Source organism: Pseudorca crassidens, chromosome 4 (assembly GCF_039906515.1).
Source record: "Pseudorca crassidens isolate mPseCra1 chromosome 4, mPseCra1.hap1, whole genome shotgun sequence".
Lineage (NCBI taxonomy): Eukaryota > Metazoa > Chordata > Mammalia > Artiodactyla > Delphinidae > Pseudorca > Pseudorca crassidens.
In genome coordinates, this window is record NC_090299.1 from 27,710,851 (window position 1) to 27,737,086 (window position 26,236).

Here is a 26,236-nt window from a genome sequence, read left to right on the forward strand (position 1 = left end):
GAATTAGAAGGCAGAATGTCGCCTTGTTCTACCTCAGCTGGGAATGTGCATGTCAAGCAACTCACTTTTTGTAGCTCTGCATGTCTGCAGATGACCTCAGAAACACAGTATTGATTTGGGGGTTACAAATAAATTTTAGCAAGTAGGCGGAATCTGTGAATAATGAGGATTGACTGTATTTTCTGACATAAATATATTTCTCTAAAAATGATTAAGTTGGTTTTCTTGAGACAATTTGAGAATTGGAATTATTTTTATTGGAATATAGCAAATGACTTCATGGATTTTAATACAGAATTAGAAAAGAATCTGTTTTACCACCATTTTAGAATGTGTGAAAGTGTTAAAAAACATTTTCTCCATTATCTTCAAGTTTTCGTGAGATGGCTGGATATATTTTAGAAATGTTAATTTAGAATTTTATTCTTAAGTGAAGGCAGTAAAGGGAAAAATAATTTTCATCCAGTGCCTTTTTAAAATTCCTTTTATAAATAACCTCAAGTTCCAAAATCCACTTATTTTTGTTTCATTTGGTATAGTCTGAATGTTTACAGGAAAATAATGAAACCAAAAGTAACAATTGGCAAAAAGTGAAGTTTGCACTGGATATGGCTTTTTTTTTAAGTTATTGAATTTTTTAAATTAATTAATTATTTTTTGGCTGCGTTGGGTCTTCGTTGCTGTGCGCGGCCTTTTCTCTAGTTGTGGCGAGCGGGGGCTACTGTTCGTTGCAGTGCATGGGCTTCTCATTGTGGTGGCTTCTCCTGTTGCAGAGCACGGGCTCTAGGCGCGCGGGCTTTAGTAGTTGCAGCACGCGGGCTCAGTAGTTGTGGCTCACAGGTTCTAGAGTGCAGGCTCAGTAGTTTTGGCACACGGGCTTAGTTGCTCCATGGCGTGTGGGATCTTCCTGGACCAGGGCTTGAACCCGTGTCCCCTGCATTGGCAGGCAGATTCTTATCAACTGCACCACCAGGGAAGCCCCATGGCTATTTTTTTAAACGGTAGTTATCACTAAAATTATAGTCTTATTGGTGACTTTACAAGAAACTGAGATTATTGAATTTCTTTTAAGGGAAAAATCCCAATTTAAACAGATACCTGATAAGGTGGTTTGGCCTAGCCACCCTGTCCTCCTTTTTTTTTTCCTTTATGCACTTTCCTTTCTTTCTTTTTTTTTCCTTTTTTCCTTTAACATCTTTATTGGAGTATAATTGCTTTATAGTGTTGTGTTAGCTTTTGCTGTATAACAGAGTGAATCAGCTATATGCATATGTATATCCCCATATCCCTTCCCTCTTGCGTCTCCCTCCCACCCTCCTTATCCCACCCCTCTAGGGTGTAGCACAGCACCGAGCTGATCTCCCTGTGCTATGCAGCTGCTTCCCACTAGCTATCTATTTTACATTTGGTAGTGTATATATGTCATTGTTACTCTCTCACTTTGTCCCAGCTTACCCTGCCCCCTCCCCATGTCCTCAAGTCCATTCTCTACATCTGCATCTTTATTTCTGTCCTGCCCCTAGGTTCATCAGAACCATTTTTTTTTCTAGATTCTATATATATGCGTTAGCATACTGTATTTGTTTTTCCCTTTCTGAGTTACTTCACTCTGTATGACCAACTCTAGGTCCATCCACCTCACTACAAATAACTCAATTTTGCTTCCTTTTATGGCTGAGTAATATTCCATTGTATATATGTGCCACATCTTCTTTATCCATTCATCTGTTGATGGACACTTAGGTTGCTTCCATGTCCAGGCTGTTGTAAATAGTGCTGCAATGTATATTGTGGTACATGACTCTTTTTGAATTACGGTTTTCTTAGGATATATGCCCAGTAGTGGGATTGCTGGGTCGTATGGTAGTTCTATTTTTAGTTTTTTAAGGAAACTCCATACTGTTCTCCTTAGTGGCTATATGAATTTACATTCCCACCAACAGTGCAAGAGGGTTCCTTTTTCTCCGCAACCTCTCCAGCATTTATCATTTGTAGGTTTTTTGATGATGGCCATTCTGACTGGTGTGAGGTGTAACCTCACTGTAGTATTTTTGTTTGTTTGTTTGTTTGTTTTTTTGTGGTACGTGGGCCTCTCACTGCTGTGGCCTCTCCCGTTGCGGAGCACAGGCTCTGGATGCGCAGGCTTAGCGGCCATGGCTCATGGGCCCAGCCGCTCCGCGGCATGTGGAATCTTCCTGGACCATGGCACGAACCCGTATGCCCTGCATCAGTGGTGGACTCTCAACCACTGCGCCACCAGGGAAGCCCTGGATTGGATTGTTTGTGTTTCTGATATTGAGCTGTATGAGCTGCTTGTAAATTTTGGAGATTAATCCGTTGTCAGTTGCTTCATTTGCAAATATTTTCTCCCATTCTGAGGGTTGTCTTCGTCTTCTTTATTTTTTCCTTTGCTGAGCAAAAGCTTTGAAGTTTCATTAGGTCCCATTTGTTTATTTTTGTATTTATTTCCATTTCTGTAGGAGGTGGGTCAAAAAGGATCCTGTTATGTTTTTTTGTTTTCTTTGTGGTACGCAGGCCTCTCACCGTTGCGGCCCCTCCCGTTGCGGAGCACAGGCTCCGGAGGCGCGGTCTCAGCGGCCATGGCTCGTGAGCCCAGCCGCTCCACAGCATGTGGGATCCTCCTGGACTGGGGCACGAACCCGTGTCCCCTGCATTGGCAGGCGGACTCTCAACCACTGCGCCACGAGGGAAGCCCCCCTTGTTATGTTTTATGTCATAGAGTGTCCTGCCTACATTTTCCTCTAAGAGTTTTATAGGGTCTGGCCTTACATTTAGGTCTTTAATCCATTTTGAGTTTATTTTTGTGTATGGTGTTAGGGAGTGTTCTAATTTCATTCTTTTACATGTAGCTGTCCAGTTTTCCCAGCACCACTTATTGAAGAGGCAGTCTTTCCTCTATCGTATACTCTTGCCTCCTTTATCAAAGATAAGGTGACCATATGTGTGTGGGTTTATCTGTGGGCTTTCTATCCTGTTCCATTGATCACTGTTTCTGTTTTGTGTCAGTACCATACTGCCTTGATTACTGTAGCTTTGTAGTATAGTCTGAAGTCTGGGAGCCTGATTCCTCCAGCTCTGCTTTTCTTAAGATTGCTTTGGCTATTCGGGGTCTTTTGTGTTTCCCTACAAATTGTGAAAATTTTTGTTCTAGTTCTGTAAAAAATGCCATTGGTAGTTTGATAGGGATTGCATTGAAACTGTAGATTGCTTTGGGTAGTATAATCATTTTCACAATGTTGATTCTTCCAATATAAGAACATGGTATATCTCTCCATCTGTTGGTTTCATCTTTAATTTCTTACATCAGTGTCATAGTTTTCTGGATACAGGTCTTTTGTCTCCTTGAGTAGGTTTATCCTAGGTATTTTATTCTTTTTGTTGCAGTGGTAAATGGGAGTGTTTCCTTAAATTCTCTTTCAGATTTTTCATAATTAGTGTATAGGAATGAGAAAGATTTCTGTGCCCTAATTTTGTATCCTGCTACTTTACCAAATTCATTGATTAGCTCTAGTACTTTTCTGGAAGTATCTTTAGGATTCTCTATGTATAGTATCATGTCATCTGCAACAGTGGCAGTTTTACTTCTTCTTTTCTGAACTGGATTCCTTTTATTTTTCTTATCTGATTGCTTTGGCTAAAACTTCCAAAACTATGTTGAATAATAATGGTGAGAGTGGGCAACCTTTTCTTGTTACTGATCTTAGAGGAAATGGTTTCAGTTATTCACCATTGAGAATGATGTTGGCTGTGGGTTTGTCATATATGGCCTTTATTATGTTGAGGTAGGTTCCCTCTGTGCCTAGTTTCTGGAGAGTTTTTATCATAAATGGGTGTTGAATTTTGTCAAAAGCTTTTTCTGCATCTATTGAGATGATCATATGGTTTTTTTCCTTCATTTGTTAATATGGTGTATCACGTTGATTGATTTGCATATATTGAAGAATCCTTGCATTTCTGGGATAAACCCCATTTGATCATGGTGTACGATCCATTTAATGTGCTGTTGGATTCTGTTTGCTAATTTTTTGTTGAGGATTTTTGCATCTGTGTTCATCAGAGATATTGGCCTGTAGTTTTCTATTTTTGTGACATTTTTGTCTGGTTTTGGTATCAGGGTGATGGTGGCATAGTAGAATGAGTTTGAGAGTGTTCCTCCCTCTGCTATATTTTGGAAGAGTTTGAGAAGGATGGGTGTTAGCTCTTCTCTAAATGTTTGATAGAATTTGCCTGTGAAGCCATCTGGTCCTGGGCTTTTGTTTGTTGGAAGATTTTTATTTATTTATTTTTTGTGGTACGCCGGCATCTCACTGTTGTGGCTTCTCCCGTTGTGGAGCATAGGCTCCAGATGCGCAGGCTCAGCGGCCATGGCTCATGGGCCCAGCTGCTCCACGGCATGTGGGATCCTTCCGGACCGGGGCACGAACTCGCGTCCTCTGCATCGGCAGGCGGACTCTCAACCACTGCGCCACCACAGAAGCCCCCTGTTGGAAGATTTTTAATCACAATTTCAATTTCAGTGCTTGTGATTGGTCTATTTATATTTTCAGTTTCTTCCTGGTTCAGTCTCAGAAGGTTGTGCTCTTCTAAGAATTTGTCCATTTCTTCCAGGTTTTCCGTTTTTTTGGCACATAGTTGCTTGTAGTAATCTCTCACAATCCTTTGTATTTCTGCAGTGTCAGTTACTTCTCCTTTTTCATTTCCAATTCTGTTGATTTGAGTCTTCTCACATTTTTTCGTGATGAGTCTGGCTAATGGTTTATCAATTTTGTTTATCTTCTCAAAGAACAAGCTTTTAGTTTCATTGATCTTTGACGTTTCCTTCATTTCTTTTTCATCTGTTTCTGATCTGATCTTTATGATTTCTTTCCTTCTGCTAACTTTGGGGTTTTTTTGTTCTTTCTCTAATTGCGTTAAGTATAAGGTTAGGTTGTTTATTTGAGTATTTTCTTGTTTCTTGAGGTAGGATTGTATTGCTATAAACTTCCCCCTTAGAACTGCTTTTGCTGCATACCATAGCTTTTGGGTTTTTGTGTTTTCATTGTCATTTGTTTCTAGGTATTTTCTGATTTCCTCTTTGATTTCTTCAGTGATCTCTTGGTTATTTAGTACTGTATTGTTTAGCCTCCATGTGTTTGTATTTTTTACAGTTTTTTTTTTCCTGTAATTGATATCTAGTCTCATAGCGATGTGGTTGGGAAAGATACTTAATATGATTTCAGTTTTCTTAAATTTAGTAAGGCTTGATTTGTGACCCAGAATATGGTCTGTCCTGGAGAATGTTCCATGAGCACTTGATAAGAAAGTGTATTCTGTTGTTTTTGGATGGAATGTCCTATAAATATCAATTACGTCCATCTTGTTTAATGTGTCATTTAAAGCTTGTGTTTCCTTATTTATTTTCATTTTGGATGATTTGTCCATTCGTGAAAGTGAGGTGTGAAAGTCCCCTACTATTATTGTGTCACAGTCGATTTCCCCTTTTATGGCTGTTAGCATTTGCCTTGTGTATCGAGGTGCTCCTGTGTTGGGTGCATACATATTTACAATTGTTATATCTTCTTGGATTGATCTCTTGATCATTGTGTAGTGTCCTTCCTTGTCTCTTGTAACATTCTTTATTTTAAAGTCTATTTTATCGGATATGAGTATTGCTACTCCAGCTTTCTTTTGATTCCCATTTGCATGGAATATCTTTTTCCATCCCCTCACTTTCAGTCTGTATGTGTCCCTAGGTCTGAAGTGGGTCTCTTGTAGACAGCATATATACGGGTCTTGTTTTTGTATCCATTCAGCCAATCTGTGTCTTTTGGTTGGAGCATTTAATTCATTTACATTTAAGGTAATTATTGATATATATGTTCCTATTACCATTTTCTTAATTGTTTTGGGTTTGTTTTTGTAGATCTTTTCCCTCTCTTGTATTTCCTGCCTAGAGAAGTTCCTTTAGCATTTGTTGTAAAGCTGGTTTGGTGGTGCTGAATTCTAATAACTTTTGCTTATTTGTAAAGGTTTTAATTTCTCCATCAAATCTGAAAGAGATCCTTGCTGGGTAGAATAATCTTGGTTGTAGGTTTTTCCCTTTCATCACTTTAAATATGTCCTGCTACTCCCTTCTGGCTTGCAGAGTTTCTGCTGAAAGATCAGCTGTTAATCTTATGGGGATTCCCTGTATGTTATTTGTTGCTTTTCCCTTGCTGCTTTTAATATTTTTTCTTTGTATTTAATTTTTGATAGTTTCATTAATATGTGTCTCGGTGTGTTTCTCTTTGGGTGTGTCCTGTGGGTGGTACTCTCTGCTTCCTGGACTTGATTGACTATTTCCTTTCCCATGTTAGGGAAGTTTTCGACTAATCTCCAAATATTTTCTCAGACCTTTCTCAGAACGCTGAGTTCCCCCCATCCTCCTTTCCATTCTGTAGGCTTGCCAGCTTTTTCTGTCTCAGAGTCTTTACACTTGTTCTGCCTTTCCCCTGAACACCTTTACCCCTGCATAGCTAGTTTTTTCTTGTCTTCAGGTTTCAGCATAAATGTTACTTCCTGTGAGAGATCTCTTCAGGTCATCCTGCTAGCGTTACTCTCTCTCATTTCACCCTGTGTTATGAAACCCTTTTGTATCACAATCTGAATTTATTTATCTTCTGTGTCCCTTTCTTTTCAAGGGATCTTGTTTGTTTTGTTCACTGCTGTTTCCCCAGTGCCTGGCATACTGTATTTTGGAAATAATTGTTATATTCCTTGTTTCACTCAGTTTTAGATATAAGTTTTTAAAAATTTTAGAGCACTACTATATTTATGATGAATAAGATAATTGGATTTTGTCCATTCTAGCTAGGAAACCATTGACTGCAGTAGTTTCACAAGCTATACCAAAGTCTTCTCATCTGAACCAGGATCCTCAACAGGTACATATTTTTCTGTCAGTATATTTATTATTTTGATATAGAATGTTCTATAATTTGTAATGATACTATAGAAATACAGGAGTCTGAAGCTATGTTGGTTCATGACCTCTCCTGTATCTTAGTGATTTTTTTTATTGCATTGCTTGGCCAAAAGAAACCTAGCAGTTCCTTTTATTTAGTTAGTAGTATTAAAAACTTAGTAATTTGTTAAGCATTTTGTCCTTTTTTTCCAGTGTTATTGAGATATAATTGACCATATAACATTGTATTAGTTTAAGATGTACAACATAATGATTTGATATATGCATATATTGTGAAATGGTTATGATAAGCATTTTATTTTTAAATAAACACAGTTACTAATGGAATGCATGCACTTGTTGGGCACTGTGCAACTTCTCAAAGCTTGGAATAGATTCAGTTTCTGGGTCCACATTGATTTTTGTATGGCAATTGATTTTTATCATAGCCATTTCCTAAAACCCAGCTTCACAAAGATATGATGTCACTGACAGAAATGACGTGAAATCTGATGTTGAAACTGAACTACCTTGAGTTTGCAGTTTGTTCCGTTTCTGACAGATGTCTAATGACACTGTGTTTCCCTCAAATTTAAAATATCTTGTGGAGCCTCTGTTGAGTTCACTGTGGCACCCCAAAGTACCTTGTTATACCAGTTTGGGAACCATGGAAATAATATAAAAAGTAATAGTACTAATTAGGATGAAATGAAATTTTACAATAAGTTATCTAGGTTAGTGTTTCTCAGTGAAGATGCTTTTAGCACTTTTGAAGAGACAGTTCTTTCCTTGTTTCATTTACCCCCAGTTTGTATCATATTCTATTTTCCATGTTACTGTTTTTTTAATAATATCAATTTTTTCCTCCTTTTTTTTTAAATACAGAAAAAGGTAAAGAAAAAATAAAACTTACCATACCACCTGGAGATAATTACTATTAACATTTCCAGCATTTTTGGCCTAATTTAAAAAATATGGTTAGATTGATAGGTACAAATAGTTTTATATCCTTTCTCCTTAATATCATATTGTATTTTCTCACATTATTAAGAACACTTACACATACCTTTTAAAGGTTACTTATCATTCCATCTCGTGGATATCCTTTGCTTTGGACAAACAGTTCCCTATTTTGGACATTTAGATCATTTCCAGCATTTTGCTTTTGTAAATAAAACTTTAGTAGATGTTTTTGCACATAAATTATTGTTTACGTTTAGTTATTTCCTTAGATTTGATTCTTAGAAATGGAACTGATAATTTGAGAGGCCAAGAACAACTTTCTTAGATTGTTGATATAAGTCAAATCAAAATATCTTAATGTTTTACAATATGAATATTTGTTTCATTTCATATTTACCAGTACTGAGATCTTTTAAAATTCTTCCTAAGTGAAATAGTATTTAATCAACACTTAGTTTTTATTTCTTTGATTATTAGTAATGGTGACCTTATATTTCTTACATCTAAAAAAATCTATATTTTATTTCTAAGTTACTATTACCTTTTGGCTTATCTTATATTAATGTTCTATTCCTAAGATGATGAAAGAAAATGAAGTTGAACCAAGTAAATCACTTCAGTCTTTGCAGGTGAGTTAACTTTTAAAATGTAACATAGCCAGAAATTGTATTCGTATATATAGGTATGGCATGTAATTATACGTTTGTATTCTATATTGCCAGTTTTCAAATTTATTTGTAATTAGTTACCCTTTTATACTCATTTAGATGAGCCTACTGTCTTGTATAAGTGTCCTGTGTAGTCAGTAGAATTTGGGTAAATAACAAATATTTTATCATAAAGCTAATTTTTCAAACTTGCAAGCATTACCTAATCCAAGAATTGTCATTGACAATTACAACTGCATCTGCAGGCTCTGTTGCCTAGAACAGTACAAAATAAAACAAAATCCATTGTGGTGACTCAATCATTTTTCACCCTTATATTACAAGATCAAGTATAAAATAATGAACAGTCAGCAGCTGCTTACAAATGATCACATTCTTACTGGGTTTTTTTCACTTGAAAAAAATACGGTTTAGGGCTTCCCTGGTGGCGCAGTGGTTGAGAGTCTGCCTGCTGATGCAGGGGACACCGGTTCATGCCCTGGTCTGGGAGGATCCCACATGCCGTGGAGCGGCTGGGCCCATGAGCCATGGCCACTGAGCCTGTGCGTCTGGAGCCTCTGCTCCGCAGTGGGAGAGGCCACAACGGTGAGAGGCCTGCATACCGCAAAAAAAAACAAAACAGAAAAACAGAAAAAAACGTTTTCAACTTTTTCAAGTATAATTATCACAAAGTATAAATTGCAAATTAACACTATCACTGTTTTTCCCTCCAGGATGAGTTGCCATTTAAATAAATGTCATATATATATATATATATATATATATATATATATATATATATATATTTTAAATAAATGTCATATATTTTTAAAGCAAAATATTTTATAATCTCAAAATAATGAAAAAGGTCTTAGAATCTTTTGCAAAAAAAAAATTTAAATCTTTTTAGCATTAATATCAAAGTACATTTGTGTTTTTATAATAGCTTTCTTGCTACAACTCTCTGAATCAAACTCTTCATACACACCTAGTGATAGAAGGAACTTTCAAAACTTAAAATTAGGGTGCGCTTAATATTTAATGCCACCTTCACCTTATTGCTGTAAGTGTGATTAGTCACACAAAGCAAAGGAGCTAGAAGATACAATATGCTAACTAATTTTTTAAACTCACTATATTCAAAAATGCTAGTTCTAAAATATGAGTTGAATGTTTTTAAGAGCTACCTGATTGGCAGTTGTGCTTATGTATATTGTTATAAAAGGAAAGTGACTATTATTTGAATAAATACACTATTTTACCTCTTTTAGTGGCATATTTTTTCTCCATATTTGTTAAACATAAAGAAATTACTTCTACAGTTGAGTTCATTTTCTGAGTCTGTAGTTCATATTAGAAATTATGGCTATTTTATATAGTTACTTGATGAACTAAAAATGACTAGTTGCTGTTGTCTGTATCTTGTGTTTTATGGTGGCTAGAAGATGATTCTCTCTTTAAATAAACTATTACACTTCTTCAATTTTACACTAATTTTTGAATTAAATAATCTGCATTAACATAAATATTAGTATGGGATTTATAACATACCCAGCAATGTTAAAAAAGAATTCAATTAAAAGTTTAGAATTCCAATTTTCTAATATGCTGAGTTTTTAAATTAACTAGTATAGTACTTTCTCTGCTAGAGCACTCCTTTGCCGGGGGTTGCTTATTGTATGTATGTATATAGAGAAGCAAGATGGAGATGACAAGTATCATCATTTTGAAAGGGCAGACTTAACTTTAAGTTTGAGGAATATTTTCCCATCAAACTCATAAACACCTACAAAACTATTTTAGCTAACATACTTATTGATATTTTATCCTAGTTCTTTTCCTTGGGCAGTGAAGAAGAGACTGCTTTTCTAGCTGTTATTCCTAAACAAATGGAGAGAGAAACCTGTGACCCCAAGGTAAAATTTGTGAAGAATTGATTTTCTAAGCCACAGTGTTTTCCTGCTGTTTTTTTTACACAACTGTCAGAGTTTTCATAAGCAGAAGATTAGTGAGCAAAATGAATTAACCTGGTTTTAAGAACAAGAGACACTAATGACTCCTACCCCTTTTTTTGGTCTTGAGCCCTCTCTCTGTTACTAATGAACTAATAATGCGTTATGTATGCATAGGATATCCTAGGGATTGGGCACAAAGATATGTAAAGTACAGTTAATGAATGTTCTGTGTAGAACAAAGTGAAGATGTTTATAACTTTTAATTCATTATAGTTTACTCCACCACTTTTACTTCAGGCTGAAGGGATAGAAGTATATATAACCCAAGCTCTGAGTAATGCTACCCACTCCACAGCAAAAATTGATAGAGACAACAGCATATAAATGGTTGGGTTTTGTAAATAGTGATTCTATTCTTAAAACTCAACAGATCTCTGGAAAGGATCTACATAGCATCAAAGAAAGCAAAGCACCTGTTTGTAGAGAATTTGTATTCCACATGAAACAAAGCAGAAATATACAGTCTTTAAAGGTTTAGACTTTTTTTTATTGATATATGTTATGTTTTAAAATTCAAAATAATGTTTTCAACAAAACTCTTGTTTCAGAGGCAATTTAGTTCCTTTCAAATGTGTGATTTAGAATCCTCATTTTTAAATAAGAGAATTTTCAGATTATGTATTTTTGTCATTCTGTTAATTTATCAGTTAGAAATAAATTCATTCTTTATGTACATTCCTTTGACTCTACATACTCTTATTTTTCCACATTCTGGGTAGGCTTTGTCACCCTGCACAGAGTAAAAATCCTAGAACCCTCAATGGGGCAGCAGAGAAAGCCATCTGAAGTCTGAAAGCAGACCAAGTCTCTGAGGGGGTGAAAGCACCCCTCTGAGGTACACGTCTGTCTTGGTACTCTTAGGCCTTTGTTCTCAGAGCTATAGGATCAGATCATCTGGGAAGCTGGGAACCCAGCATCCCTCTTGCTAATATTCTGATAGTTTACAAAACCCTTAAAGGAAAATGCTTCCTCTGTTCCTTCTCTCTTCCCTTCCTATTATCATGTGTTTATTGATTGCCTCCTGTATTCCAAGCATGGTATTAAATGCAGGTGATATCCTGATGAAGCAGAAGCGTCTTTGCCCTCAAGGAGCTTGCAGTACAGTTAGTATACAGATAAGAAGAAACTTCATTGTAGTGTAATGTGATGTCTACAATGGAAAGTTGTGGGGAATTCCCTGGCAGTCCAGTGGTTAGGACTCCACGCTTTCACTGCGAAGGGCCCGGGTTTGATCCCTGGTAAGGGAACTAAGACTCCACAAGCCATGCAGTGTGGCCAAAACAAAAATAAAAAACCAAAAATGTTGTGTAATGTATAGTGGAAGCATAGAGGAAGGAGCACCTGTGTCTTTCTGGCTTAATCAACCCATTATCATTACACTCCTTGTGTTTGTAAAAAAACAAAAAAAAAATCATACTTATTAATGTTGACCTTGAATGCAGTTAAATCACTGCACTTTATTTTTTAATGTTTTATTTATTTTTATTTATTTATCTTTGACTGTGTTGCTGTGCGCGGGCTTTCTTCTAGTTGCCACTAGCAGGGGCTGCTCTTCGCTGTGGTGCTCTGGCTTCTCATTGCAGTGGCTTCTCTTATTGCAGAGCATGGGCTCTAGGTGCGTGGGCTTCTGTAGTTGTGGCATGCAGGCTCAGTAGTTGTGGCTTGTGGGCTTTAGCGCACAGGCTCAGTAGTTGTGGCACATGGGCTTAGTTGCTCCGCGGCATGTGGGATTTTCCCGGACCAGGACTGAAACCCATGTCCTCTGCATTGGCAGGCGGATTCTTAATCACTGTGCCACCAGAGAAGCCCCAATCACTGCACTTTAAATTAGTCTACCCTTAACATATTTTAGGATAATAGGAATATTTCCTGGTTTTCAGTATTAGTCTCTTAGTAATTATTTACATTAACTAATATTCAATAGAAAGCCGAATTATGCATTATTTTCTTTGTATGTGTGTATTGTAAATATGTATACTTATGTAATACTCATTTTTAATAATTTACTATAGCCTGTTGAATTTCAAGGGCATCAAGTGAAAGGATCAGCTGCTAGTGCTGTGATAGTGAGAGGACACAGCTCACAGCTTGAATGCAGTCAGTTTCCAGATAGCATTGTGTATGAAAACTGCACGACAAACAGTTGTTTTTTGACACCAGAGTTGCCTAGCACTTGTATGCAGATTGACTTCTTTCAGGTAAAAAAAAAAAAAGTATATATATATATATATTTAGTTTATTTAATTTATTTATTTTTGGCTGCATTGGGTCTTCAGTTGCTACGCATGGGCTTTCTCTAGTTGCAGCGAGTGGGGGCTACTGTTCGTTGCAGTGCGTGGGCTTCTCATTGTGGTGGCTTCCCTTGTTGCGGAGCATGAGCTCTAGGCACGCGGGTTTCAGTAGTTGTGGCACGTGGGCTCAGTAGCTGTGACTCACGGGCTGTAGAGCACAGGCTCAGTAGTTGTGGCACACGGGCTTAGTTGCTCCGTGGCATGTGGGATCTTCCCGGACCAGGGCTCGAACCTGTGTCCCCTGCACTGGCAGGTGGATTCTTAACCACTGCACCACCAGGGAAGCCCTTAAAAATATTTTTATAGCTGCATCTTGCCAAATCATTTTCTTTATGTCAATACTAAATTTTGTAAAGAGAGTATATTTAAATCTTTGTACAGTTGTAAGTTAAAAAAAAGTTTAGTAAATTGACAAGAAATATCATATCTTAAATCAAACTAAATAAGACAAAAATATTTGAAAGATTTACTGCCTTTTTAGGATCAGGAATTTAAAGGATTACTTTTCACTTCAGACAATAGTAGAAATTTATGACAAGAACGGATAGGCAGATTACATATAGAAAATATATTTAACAGCTAGCAGATTTTTTTTCCTTCTAATATCCACCCCTCTCCCCACTAAGTAGGACACCAAGTACCTCTCATTGCTACCCAAATAGAAAAGGTTATGGAGAAAGGATGTATGCATATATTTGAAACAGTAACTGTTAAAGAGACTTTTTTAAACTTTTCCCTTTTTTATTAAAGCATAATGCACATACAAAATAAGTGCACAGACTGTAAGTGCTCAGCCCAATAATTACCACAAAGTGAACACACCCATGTAACCTCCACCCTTAAGAAATAGAGCATTACCAGCATCTCAGAAGTACCCCTTCTGCCCCCTTTCAATCACTACCCCTTCCATTCTCCCCAAAGATAACCACCATTTTGACTTATAATACCATATATTAGTTTTGCTTTTAAAACTTTAAATAGAGTAATACACAGTGTTTTGTGTGTGTGTCTGCCTTCTTTTGTTCAACATTGCAGTTTTGAAATTCATCCATGTTGTTGCTTGTCGCTGTAGTTTATTCATTTTCGTTGCTGGTGTAGGATTCCATTGTGTAAATACACCCCAATACATTCTTCAGTTGTTTAGGTCGTTTGCCTTTGGAGGTTATCACAGATAATACTGCTGTGAATAATCATGTACTATCCTGAATGTGTATACACATGACATGCTTCTGTTATTTACACTACCTAGAAGTGTGATTATTGAGTCACTAGATACGCATGTCTTTACTTTTAGTAGATAATGCCAAACTGCTTTCCAAAATGGTTATTAGAGTTTATATTTTCTATCAGGAATGTATGAGAGTCCCCATCACTCTACATCTTCATTAACACTTGGTGCTGACAGTTTTTTGTTTTGAATTTTAGCTATTCTGGTGGGTATGTAGTGTTATTTCATTGTGGTTTTAATTTGCATTTTCCTGCCTAATAATGAGGTTAGGACCTTTTTGTATATTATTAGCCTTCTCTGTAATCCTCTCTCATGAAGTGTTTGTTAAGCTTTCTTCCTCAGTTTTTTTTTTTTTTTTAATTTATTTATTCACTTATTTACTTTTGGCTGTGTTGGGTCTTCGTTTCTGTGCGAGGGCTTTCTCTAGTTGTGGCAAGCGGGGGCCACTCTTCATCGCGGTGCGCGGGCCTCTCACTGTCGCGGCCTCTCTTGCTGCGGAGCACAGGCTCCAGACGCACAGAGCTCAGTATTTGTGGCTCACGGGCCCAGTTGCTCCGTGGCACGTGGGATCTTCCCAGACCAGGGCTCGAACCCGTGTCCCCTGCATTGGTAGGCAGACTCTCAACCACTGCGCCACCAGGGAAGCCCCCTTCCTCAGTTTTTAATTCGCGTGCTTATCTTCCCTGACTCTGACTTATCTTTCATTCTTAATGATGCCTTTGATGAATGGAAGTTTATAATTTTCAATACAATACAATTTATCTGTTGTTTCCTTTCTGATTATTGCTTTTTTGTCTTATTTTAGAAGTCTTTCTCTACCCTAAGGTCATAAAGATACTCTCATGTTATCTTGTAGAAGCTTTATTATTTTGCCTTTCACATTTTGATCTGTAATTCACCTATAATTGATTTTTTTTTTTTTTTTTGCGGTATGCGGGCCTCTCACTGTTGTGGCCTCTTCCGTTGCGGAGCACAGGCTGTGGACGTGCAGGCTCAGCGGCCATGGCTCACGGGCCCAGCCACTCTACAGCATGTGGGATCTTCCCGGACCAGGGCACGAACCCGTGTCCCCTGCATCGGCAGGCGGACTCCTAACCACTGCACCACCAGGGAAGCCCTTCGCTTGGATTTTTAATGTTATATTTAGTGGAATATTCTTTTGTATTTATTTGAGCATAGTGTTTTATTGTAGATCGTACTGTTTTGTTTTCTTGTCTTTCTGTGAACACAATACTTTTTATTAACCTTTTTAAATTTTTTAATTTAATTTTATTTTTTTATACAGCAGGTTCTTATTAGTCATCAGTTTTATACACATCAGTGTGTACATGTCAATCCCAATCGCCCAATTCATCCCACCCCAGCCCCCCAATGGCATTCCCCTCTTGGTGTCCATACGTTTGTTCTCTACATCTGTGTCTCAACTTCTGCCCTGCAAACCAGTTCATCTGTACCATTTTTCTAGGTTCCACGTATATGCGTTAATATACAATATTTGTTTTTCTCTTTCTGACTTACTTCACTCTGTATGACAGTCTCTAGATCCATCCACGTCTCAACAAATGATCCAATTTCATTCCTTTTTATGGCTCAGTAATATTCCATTGCATATATGTACCACATCTTCTTTATCCATTCATCTGTCGATGGGCATTTAGGTTGCTTCCATGTCCTGGCTATTGTAAATAGTGCTGCAATGAACATTGGGGTGCATGTGTCTTTTTAAACTATGATTTTTCTCTGGATATAAGCCCAGTAGTGGGATTGCTGGATCATATGGTAATTCTATTTTTAGTTTTTTAAGGAACTTCCATACTGTTCTCCATAGTGGCTGTATCAATTTTCATTCCCACCAACAGTGCAAGAGGGTTCCCTCTACTCCACACCCTCTCCAGCATTTGTTCTTTGTAGATTTTCTGATGATGCCCATTCTAACTGGTGTGAGGTGATAACCTCTTTGTAGTTTTGATTTGCATTTCTCTAATAATTAGTGATGTTGAGCAGCTTTTCATGTGCTTCGTGGCCATCTGTATGTCTTCTTTGGAGAAATGTCTATTTAGGTCTTATGCCCATTTTTAGATTGGGTTGTTTGTTTTTTTAATATTGAGCTGCCTGAGCTGTTTATATATTTTGGATATTAATCCTTTGTCTGTTGATTCGTTTTCAAATATTTTCTCCCATTCTGAGGGTTGTCTTTTCATCTTGTTTATGGTTTCCTTTGCTGTGCAAAAGCTCTGAAGTTTCATTAGGTCCCATTTGTTTATTTTTGTTTTTATTTCCATTACTCTAGGAGGTGGATCAAAAAAGATCCTGCTGTAATTTATGTCAAAGAGTGTTCTTCCTATGTTTTCCTCTAAGTTTTATAGGGCCCGGTCTTACATTTAGGTCTAGAATCCATTTTGAGTTTATTTTTGTGTATGGTGTTAGGGAGTGTTCTAATTTCATTCTTTTACATGTTGCTGTCCAGTTTTCCCAGCACCACTTACTGAAGAGACTGTCTTTTCTCCATTGTATATCCTTGCCTCCTTTGTGATAGATTAGTTGACCATAGGTGTGTGGGTTTATCTCTGGGCTTTCTATCTTGTTCCATTGATCTATGTTTCTGTTTTTGTGCCAGTACCATATTGTCTTGGTTACTGTAGCTTTGTAGTATAGTCTGAAGTCAGGGAGTCTGATTCCTCCAGCTCTGTTTTTTTCCTTCAAGACTGCTTTGGCTCTTTGGAGTCTTTTGTGTCTCCATACAAATTTTAAGATTTTTTGTTCTAGCTCTGTAAAAAATGCCATTGGTAATTTGATAGGGATTGCATTGAATCTGTAGATTGCTTTGGGTAGTATAGTCATTTTCACAATATTGATTCTTCCAATCCAAGAACATGGTATTTCTCTCCATCTGTTGGTATCATCTTTAATTTCTTACATCAGTGTCTTACAGTTTTCTGCATACAGGTCTTTTGTCTCCCTAGGTAGGTTTATTCATAGGTATTTTATTATTTTTGTTGCAATGGTAAATGGGAGTGTTTCCTTAATTTCTCTTTCAGATTTTTCATCATTAGTGTATAGGAATGCAAGAGATTTCTGTGCATTCATTTTGTATCCTGCAACTTTACCAGAATCATTGATTAGCTCTAGTAGTTTTCTTGTGGCATCTTTAGGATTCTCTATGTATAGTATCATGTCATCTGGAAACAGTGACAGTTTTACTTCTTCTTTTCCAATTTGTATTCCTTTTATTTCTTTTTCTTCTGTGATTGCCGTGGCTAGGACTTGCAAAACTATGTTGAATACTGGTGGTGAGAGTGGACATCCTTGTCTTTTTACTGATCGTAGAGGAAATGCTTTCAGTTTTTCACCATTGAGAATGATGTTTGCTATGGGTTTGTCATATATGACCTTTATTATGTTGAGGTAGGTTCCCTCTATGCCCACTTTCTGGAGAATTTTTATCATAAATGGTGTTGAATTTTGTCAAAAGCTTTTTCTGCATCTATTGAGATGGTCATAATGGTTTTTATTCTTCAGTTTGTTAATATGGTATATCACATTGATTGATTTCCATCTATTGAACAATCCTCATATCCCTGGGATAAATCCCACTTAATCATGGTGTATGATGCTTTTAATGTGCTGTAGGATTCTGTTTGCTAGTACTTTGTTGAGGATTTTTGCATCTATATTCATCAGTGATATTGGTCTGTAATTTTCTTTATTTGTAGTATCTTTGTCTGGTTTTGGTATCAGGGTGATGGTGGCCTCATAGAATGAGTTTGGGAGTGTTCCTTCCTCTGCAATTTTTGGAAGAGTTTGAGAAGGATGGATGTTAGCTCTTCTCTAAATGTTTGATAGAATTTACCTGTGAAGCCATCTGGTCTTGGACTTTGGTTTGTTGGAAGATTTTTAATCACAGTTTCAATTTCATTCCTTGTGATTGGTCTGTTCATATTTTCTATTTCTTCCTGGTTCAGTCTTTGAAACTTATACCTTTCTAAGAATTTGTCCATTTCTTCCAGGTTGTCCATTTTATTGGCATAGAGTTGCTTGTAGTAGTCTCTTCGGATGCTTTGCATTTCTGCGGCGTCTGTTGTAACTTCTCCTTTTTCCTTTCTAATTTTATTGATTTGAGTCCTCTCCCTCTTTTTCTTGATGAGTCTGGCTAATGGTTTATCAATTTTGTTTATTTTCTCAAAGAACCAGCTTTTAGTTTTATTGATCTTTACTTTTGTTTTTTTTGTTTCTATTTCATTTATTTCTGCTCTCATCTTTATGATTTTTTTCCTTCTGCTAACTTTGGGTTTTGTTTGTTCTTCTTTCTCTAGTTCCTTTAGGTGTAAGGTTAGATTGTTTACTTGCGATTTTTCTTGTTTCTTGAGGTAGGCTTGTATAGCTATAAACTTCCCTCTTAGAACTGCTTTTGCTTCCTCCCATAGGTTTTGGATCATCGTGTTTTCATTGTCATTTGTCTCTAGGTATTTTTTGATTTCCTCTTTTATTTCTTCAGTGATCTCTTGATTATTTAGTAATGTATTGTTTAGCCTCCATGTGTTTGTGTCTTTTACGTTTTTTTCCCTGTTATTCATTTCTAATGTCAAAGTGTTGGGGTCAAAAAAGAAGCTTGATATGATTTCAATTTTCTTAATTTTACTGAGGCTTGATTTATGACCCAAGATGTGATCTATCCTGGAGAATGTTCCGTGCACACCTGAGAAGAAAGTGTAATCTGCTGATTCTGGTTGGAATGTCCTATAAATATCAATTCAATCTATCTGGACTATTGTGTCATTTAAAGCTTGTGTTTCCTTATTAATTTTCTGTTTGGATGATCTGTCCATGTAAGTGAGGTGTTAAAGTACACCACTATTATTGTGTTACTGTCGATTTCCTCTTTTAGAGCTGTTAACAGTTGCCTTATATATTGAGGTGCTCCTCTGTTGGGTGCATATATATTTATAATTGTTATATCTTTTTCTTGGATTGATCCCATGATCATTGTGTAGTGTCCTTCCTTGTCTCATAACATTCTTTATTTTAATATCTATTTTATGTGATATGAGTATTGCTACTCCAGATTTCTTTTGGTTCCCATTTGCATGGAATATCTTTTTCCATCCCCTCACTTTCAGTCTGAATGTGTCCCTAGGTCTGAAGTGGGTCTGTTGTAGACAACATATAGATGGGTCTTGTTTTTGTATCCATTCAGCAAGCCTGTGTCTTTTGGTTGGAGCACTTAATCCATTCACGTTTAAGGTAATTATCGATATGTATGTTCCTATGACCATTTTCTTAATTGTTTTGGATTTGTTTTTGTAGGCCCTTTTCTTCTCTTGTGTTTCCCACTTAGAGAACTTCCTTTAGCATTTGTTGTAGAGCTGGTTTGGTGGTGCTGAATTCTCTTAGCTTTGCTTGTCTGTAAAGCTTTTGATTTCTCCATCGAATCTGAATGAGATCCTTGCCGGGTAGAGTAATCTTGGTTGTATGTTCTTCCCTTTCATCACTTTAAGTATATCATGCCACTCCCTTCTGGCTTGTAGAGTTTCTGCTGAGAAATCAGCTGTTAACCTTCTGGGAGTTCCCTTGTATGTTATTTGTTGTTTTTCCCTTGCTGCTTTCAAGAATTTTTCTTTGTCTTTAATTTTTGCCAATTTGATTACTATGTGTCTCGGCGTGTTTCTCCTTGGGTTTATCCTGTATTGGACTCGCTGCGCTTCCTGGGCTTGGGTGGCTATTTCCTTTCGCATGTGAGGGGAGTTTTCGACTATAATCTCTTCAAATATTTTCTCGGGTCCTTTCTCTCTCTCTTCTTCTTCTAGGACCTATATAATGCGAATGTTGTTTTGTTTAATGTTGTCCCAGAGGTGTCTTAGGCTGTCATCATTTCTTTTCATTCTTTTTTTATTCTGTTCCGCAGAAGTGAATTCCAGCATTCTGTCTTCCAGTTCACTTATCCATTCTTCTGCCTGAGTTATTCTGTTATTGATTCCTTCTAGTGTAGTTTTCATTTCAGTTATTGTATTGTGCATCTCTGTTTGTTTGTTCTTTAATTCTTCTAGGTCTTTGTTAAACATTTCTTGCATCTTCTTGATCTTAGCCTCCATTCTTTGTCCGAGGTCCTGGATCATCTTCCCTATCATTTTTCTGAATTCTTTTTCTGGAAGGTTGCCTGTCTCCACTTCATTTAGTTGTTTTTCTGGGGTTTTATCTTATTCATTTATCTGGTACATAGCCCTCTGCCTTTTCATCTTGTCTGTCTTTCTGTGAATGTGGGTTTTGTTCCACAGGCTGCAGGATTGTAGTTCTTCTTGCTTCTGCTGTCTGCCCTCTGGTGGATGAGGGTAACTAAGAGATTTGTGCAAGTTTCCTGATGGGAGGCACTGGTGGTGGGTAGAGCTGACTGTTGCTCTGGTGGGCAGAGCTCAGTAAAACTTTAATCTGCTTGACTGCTGATGGGTGGGGCTGGGTTCCATCCCTGTTGGTTGTTTGGACTGAGGCAACCCAACCCTGGAGCCTACCCGGGCTCTTTGGTGGGGCTAATGGCTGACTCTGGGAGGGCTCACGCCAAGGAGTACTTCCCAGAACTTCTGCTGCCAGTGTCCTTGTCCCCACGGTGAGCCACAGCCACCACCCGCCTCTGCAGGAGACCCTCCAACACTAGCAGGTAGGTCTGGTTCAGTCTCCTCTGGGGTCACTGCTCCTTCCCCTGGGTCCCGATGTACACACTACTTTGTATGTGCCCTCCAAGAGTGGAGTCTCTGTTTCCCCCAGTCCTGTCGAAGTCCTGCAATCAAATCCCACTAGCCTTCAAAGTCTGATTCTCTAGGAATTCCTCCTCCTGTTGCCAGACCCCCAGGTTGGGAAGCCTGACATGGGGCTCAGAACCTTCACTGCAGTGGGTGGACTTCTGTGGTATAAGTGTTCTCCAGTCTGTGAGTCACCCACCCAGCAGTTACGGGATTTGATTTTACTGTGATTGCGCCCCTCCTACCATCTCATTGTGGCATATCCTTTGTCTTTGGATGTGGGGTATCTTTTTTGGTGAGTTCCCGTCTCTTCCTGTCGATGATTGTCCAGCAGCTAGTTGTGATTCTGGTGTTCTCACAAGAGGGAGTGAGAACACGTCCTTCTACTCCGCCATCTTGGTTCAGGGCCACAAATTTCGCTTCATCCTTAATTTTCTCCCACCAAAAGTATCAGCTTTTGTGAAGGCACCGTCAGTGGCTGCTTGTTTGTTGTATTTCCAGTGCCTCACTCTGTGCCTGACAGATAGAAGCTATCCATGAATACCTTTTTTTGTTTCTAATTGGAGTATAGTTGTTTTACAATGTTGTGTTAGTTTCTGCTCTTTATTAATCTTTATTTTTGGCTTTATTGGGTCTCCCTTGCTGCACGTGGGCTTTCTCTAGTTGCGGTCAGTGGGGGCTACTCTTCATTGCGATGCCCAGGCTTCTCGTTGTGGCTTCTCTTTGCAGAGCATGGGCTCTAGGCGCCGGGCTTCAGTAGTTGTGGCACACGGGCTCTGTAGTTGTGGCTCGTGGGCTTCAACAGTTGTGGCTCGTGAGCTCTAGAGCGCAGGCTCAGTAGTTGTGACGCACAGGCTTAGTTGCTCCACGGCATGTGTGATCTTCCCAGACCAGGGCTCAAACCCATGTCCCCTGCGTTAGCAGGTGGATTCCTAACCACTGTGTCACCAGGGAAGTCCCCACAGTACATTTTTTTCAATGCTAAATCCTAGTGTGATCTTTCTGAAGGCATTTAAACAGCAGAATTGCTTAATATGTCTAATGTTAACAATGCACAAAGTCATATTTAAGTCATCATTATTTGAATAGTATTACTACTTTGCATATAGTTGCACTTGCACAGGCAAAGACAACTATGTCACAGATGTTGCCTGTGCTGTTAGAGATGTAAAAATGTCATTTTTGAGGTGCATCCCTATTTCAAAGTTGTTAAGATGTAAGAAACTTGAGTCATAAGAATTGATGAAATATAATGTACCCTGCTTTTCCGGAATGGAACTGGCTTTATAACATATTTCTTTCTGTTTGTCTGTGTCTCAAGTTATAACTATAAACTATATGTGTAGAGAGAGATAGGTAAAGATATGGATATGCACACACATTTTTTCTGAACTGATAAGTAGATCTCTATTTTCTAGTTCCCAGATGAAGAAAACTTTCCAAAAGGAGGTACTAGCTTTAATATTGAAGAGAATTTTCAAGTGACAGCTGAGTCTAATAAGGACTCAGTTGAAACTGATTGTAAGTAAATTATAAATAAAATGTAACATTAAGAAGTTATTTGACATTGAACAAACTATGTAAAGATCCATGCTTTTTTTTCCCCCCACAGCAATTTTAGATTTCCCTCCTAAAGATTCAGGACATTTATATAATTATTTGGATTATAATTTTAAATCAACAGAGAGGACTTCGTGGGAAGCAAATAAGGTATAATGTAAACAAAGGTTTTTTTGTTGGTTTTGTGGCCTGCACCCTGCGGCTCATGGGATCTTCGTTCCCTGACCAGGGATTGAACCCAGACCCCACCAGTGAAAGTGCTGAGTCCTAACCATTGGCCCACCAGGGAATTCCCTAAACAAAGTTTTAACAGTTGTGAGTAAAAAATTTTTGTGATCTTATAAGAAATGACTCTACTAAAAACTAAAATGATAAAATTCTTAAGACTAGATGATTTTTTTAACATGATCAAGAAAGTTTATGAACAACCAACCATGATTATTTTAGTAATGAAACAGCACAGAATAATTTTTGTTAGAATAAATAACAAAATGTGGATTACTGCTATCTTCTTTGTTATTCAGATGTTTTATTTTTTGCAATGTGACATGAAATGCGAGGCATACATAATTAGAAAGGAAAAAATAGAATTAGATGAATCAATTAAAAATGAGGGCTTCCCTGGTGGCGCAGTGGTTGAGAGTCCGCCTGCTGATTCAGGGGACATGGGTTCGTGCCCTGGTCCGGGAGGATTCCATGTGCCGCGAAGCGGCTGGGCCCATGAGCCATGGCCGCTGAGCCTGCGCGTCCAGAGCTCCGCAGCGGGAGAGGTCACAACAGTGAGAGGCCCGCGTACCCCCCAAAAAAAAAGAAAAAAAAAAAAGAGAGGTTTAAAAATAATTTTGTAAAGGAGCTGAAGATAAGATAAACTTGAAAAGTTAATAGCTTTCTTAAACCAAGTAGAAAATATACCAGAAAAAGAGTCCCAAGAGTAGTAACAAATGATATGCAATGAAGTGCCTAGGCATGATCTTAATTGGAAATGTGTGGAACATGTGTGAAATGAGCAATGAAATTTTACTGTGAAATATAAAATTTATGAATAAATAGGAATTCAGCAGTGTTTACTGAATGTCTTCTATAGGTCAGGAACTTGTAAGACTTGGATATAGAATGTTGGACAAAACAGGAATGATCTCTGATTTTAAAGGCCAGCAGGGGAGAGAGATGTTACTCCAGAGAACAAACAAACTGAGATAATTGCTATACAGAAAAGTTGTGAAGATACTCCGAAATTATAGGGGAATCTACTTTATAGATGATTAGGAAGCCTTCTCCAGCTGTGGCAGCAGTAGGGGGAAGAACATACCATGTACAGAAACAGCAAGTGTAAATACCGGGCGATTGAAAAGAGTTGGGTGGGTTCAAGAATGTGAAAGGAGATCAAAGTAGCTGGATTGTGGAAAGTGACAGGGAAAGTGGTAATTAAATGAAATTGGGAAAGGGAGCAGGACCAGACATACAAAGCCTTGCAGGTCAGGTTAAGAACTTTGATATTGCTCTGTGTTCCCCGGGGAAATCACTGAAGGGTTTTCAGCAGAACACCCATTACATTTACATTTTTAAGAGATCTTGCTGGCTGCTGGGTGGAAGATGCATGGGATGGGCACTGTGGTGGAAGCCAGGGAACCAGTCAAGAGGAGCCGTAGACGATAGTGACTTGAAATAGAGATTGTGGCAGTGAAAGTGTAGAGCAGTTGATAAATAGATTTAAGATAAATTTTTGAGTTAGAAGCATGGATGTTGCTGGATTGGATGTAGAGAGTAGGATGAAGGAAGGGCAGGAGAAAGACTCCTGGCTATTTTGACTTAACAGCGTGGACTGAGGTGGGCTTTACTGAGTGGAGTAAGATGCAGGACTCTATTAGTTGGCTAGGGTTGCTGTAACAAAATACCACAGGATAAGTGGCTTAAACAACAGAAATTTATTTTGTAACAGTTCTGGAAGGTAGAAGTTCAAGATCAAGTTTCTGGTGAGAACTCTATTCCTGGCTTACAGATGGCTACTTTTCACTATGCCCTCTCACTATGTCCTCACATGTCCTTCCTTGGTATGTGCACATGGAGAGAGAGAGAGAGCAAGAGAGAGCACAGCGAGTGAGAACTCTCTTGTTATAAGGACGCTAATTCTGTCAGATTAGGGCACCACTCTCATGACCTCATTTAGCCTTTATTACCTCTTAAAGGCCCTGTCTCCAAATACAGTCACACTGGGGGACAGGGAAAGGAAGAAAGCAATAATAAAAGGTGTTGAGTCCAGCTGGGAACCCTCTAAGAGACCTATAAAACAAAACTCAGAATTGTCCTCCCAAAGAATGAGGAAAGTAAGGTATTTATGCACCAATTCCCACCCCTCTTTGGCTGAAGATTACTCCTGGGCATATTAACCACCTGGCACTTCTGGTCTGCCCTACCTGCTGTCCCAGCGCGCTCCCCCAGCCGCTGTCCTCAGGCAGAATGATGCAGATGCTAGAGGTAGGAAGCCTGGGACAGGTAGGGGAGCAATTCCCCAACTGTAGATGACCTCATAGATGGGCCAAGGAGACATGGCCAGGACAGCAGCAGCGTCTGCTACAGTGGTTAATGGTGGAAAGTTTAGGAAGTTTTCAGTGGGCTGTGCTTCCTGCCATGTGGAGGAATCTGGTCTACAGGGAAAGAGAGAGAAGCAGACTTTCAGAGAAAGAGACGGAGTTAGTGACAGCAGTGGAAGCCCTAATTCCAGCTGCCTGTGAGGCCCAAGCCCCAGTTTTGTCTGTTCAATTAGTATTAGATTTTTAGGGTGATTAATTTCTGGAAGCAGCAACAAAATTAAATACTGTTCTAAGGAGAATAACATAGAGAATAATATGACTGTTCAGATGTGGAATATATCAAAAAAGTCCTCCTAGACCTGAGGACCTAAGAGAAAGCTGTCCTTGGGTTTTCAGGAAGTTTTACCTTCACAGCTCCAAACATAAGATCTGATTAAGCCTGAGACCCTTAGACTGGAAACTGATCTTCACAACCAAATCCCCGTAACCCAGATCAATCCAAATCAGAATCTGACCCATTTCAAGTAAATCCAACAGGTTTTATGTTCTGTATTTCACTTTCTATTATTCTTGTTTATTTTAGTGAGTTTATTCTGTCCTGCCCCTTTTGGAGGAAGCTTTGCCCCACTATAGCTCTACACAATGTGCTTGAAAGCATTATTTTTACAATAGTTATTAGAATTCATTCAAACTATAGGGGAAAAGATTTTGATCTGTAGTTTTGTCTCTTCTTTCTGGATAGGTGACATCACCAGAACAAAAGATCTCCACATTAAGCCCTGTTTCTACTTTACCTTTGAACTCAAGAGATGAAGACTTCATACTGGAATTCTCTGAGGAGTCCCTGAAAGCAAGAACTTTACCTGGTGATTTTCACTTTCTCAACTTAGACAGTTGCTACCATATGGCTCTAATCTGTCTGTCCATGTAAAGTGAAGTTTTTTATTTGAGAGATTGTTACTAAACTAAAAATAATCTTGAAACCAGATTCAATGTCTTACGCCCTCAAACCTTCCTACACCCTCTCTCCCTTTTGACTTTTTCTATTGGAGATGGCTCTTATTTTCAAATACAATACTTCCAGCTTTCTAGTTCCTTCTTATTTCTTCTCTCATCTTCTCATCACAGACCTCTAAAAGTGTCTTCTACCATTGCCAACACTTCTCACAGCTGTAACTCCAGAGCCCCGCCCCTCTATAGCCCCTTCCCCTCTCAGGGAAAGGATTCATTGTGAATGTCTGGTCATGGTTGACCTTAGCATAACCTCTTAGTTCCCCTCTTTTGCTTTGGGATCCTGGCAATATCAGGGAACTCTTCAGTTGCTGCT

At 38.3% G+C, this 26,236-nt stretch overlaps 1 protein-coding gene across 5 annotated transcripts in view; it reads left to right on the forward strand.

The window, feature by feature from the left end:
- The window catches only part of ZGRF1 (zinc finger GRF-type containing 1), a 69,906-nt gene that overhangs the window by 19,190 nt on the left and 24,480 nt on the right, over positions 1 to 26,236 (forward strand). For 2 of the 5 annotated variants that reach the window (XM_067735271.1, XM_067735270.1), the window contains exons 7-12: positions 6,850 to 6,923; positions 8,485 to 8,535; positions 10,386 to 10,469; positions 22,237 to 22,339; positions 22,431 to 22,528; positions 25,652 to 25,775. In XM_067735271.1, coding sequence (XP_067591372.1) covers positions 6,850 to 6,923; positions 8,485 to 8,535; positions 10,386 to 10,469; positions 22,237 to 22,339; positions 22,431 to 22,528; positions 25,652 to 25,775 — 534 coding nt within the window. Of the gene's footprint in view, positions 1 to 6,849; positions 6,924 to 8,484; positions 8,536 to 10,385; positions 10,470 to 12,580; positions 12,767 to 22,236; positions 22,340 to 22,430; positions 22,529 to 25,651; positions 25,803 to 26,236 lie in introns of all 5 variants that reach the window. The other 3 variants (XM_067735274.1, XM_067735272.1, XM_067735273.1) reach the window with 3 other exon arrangements.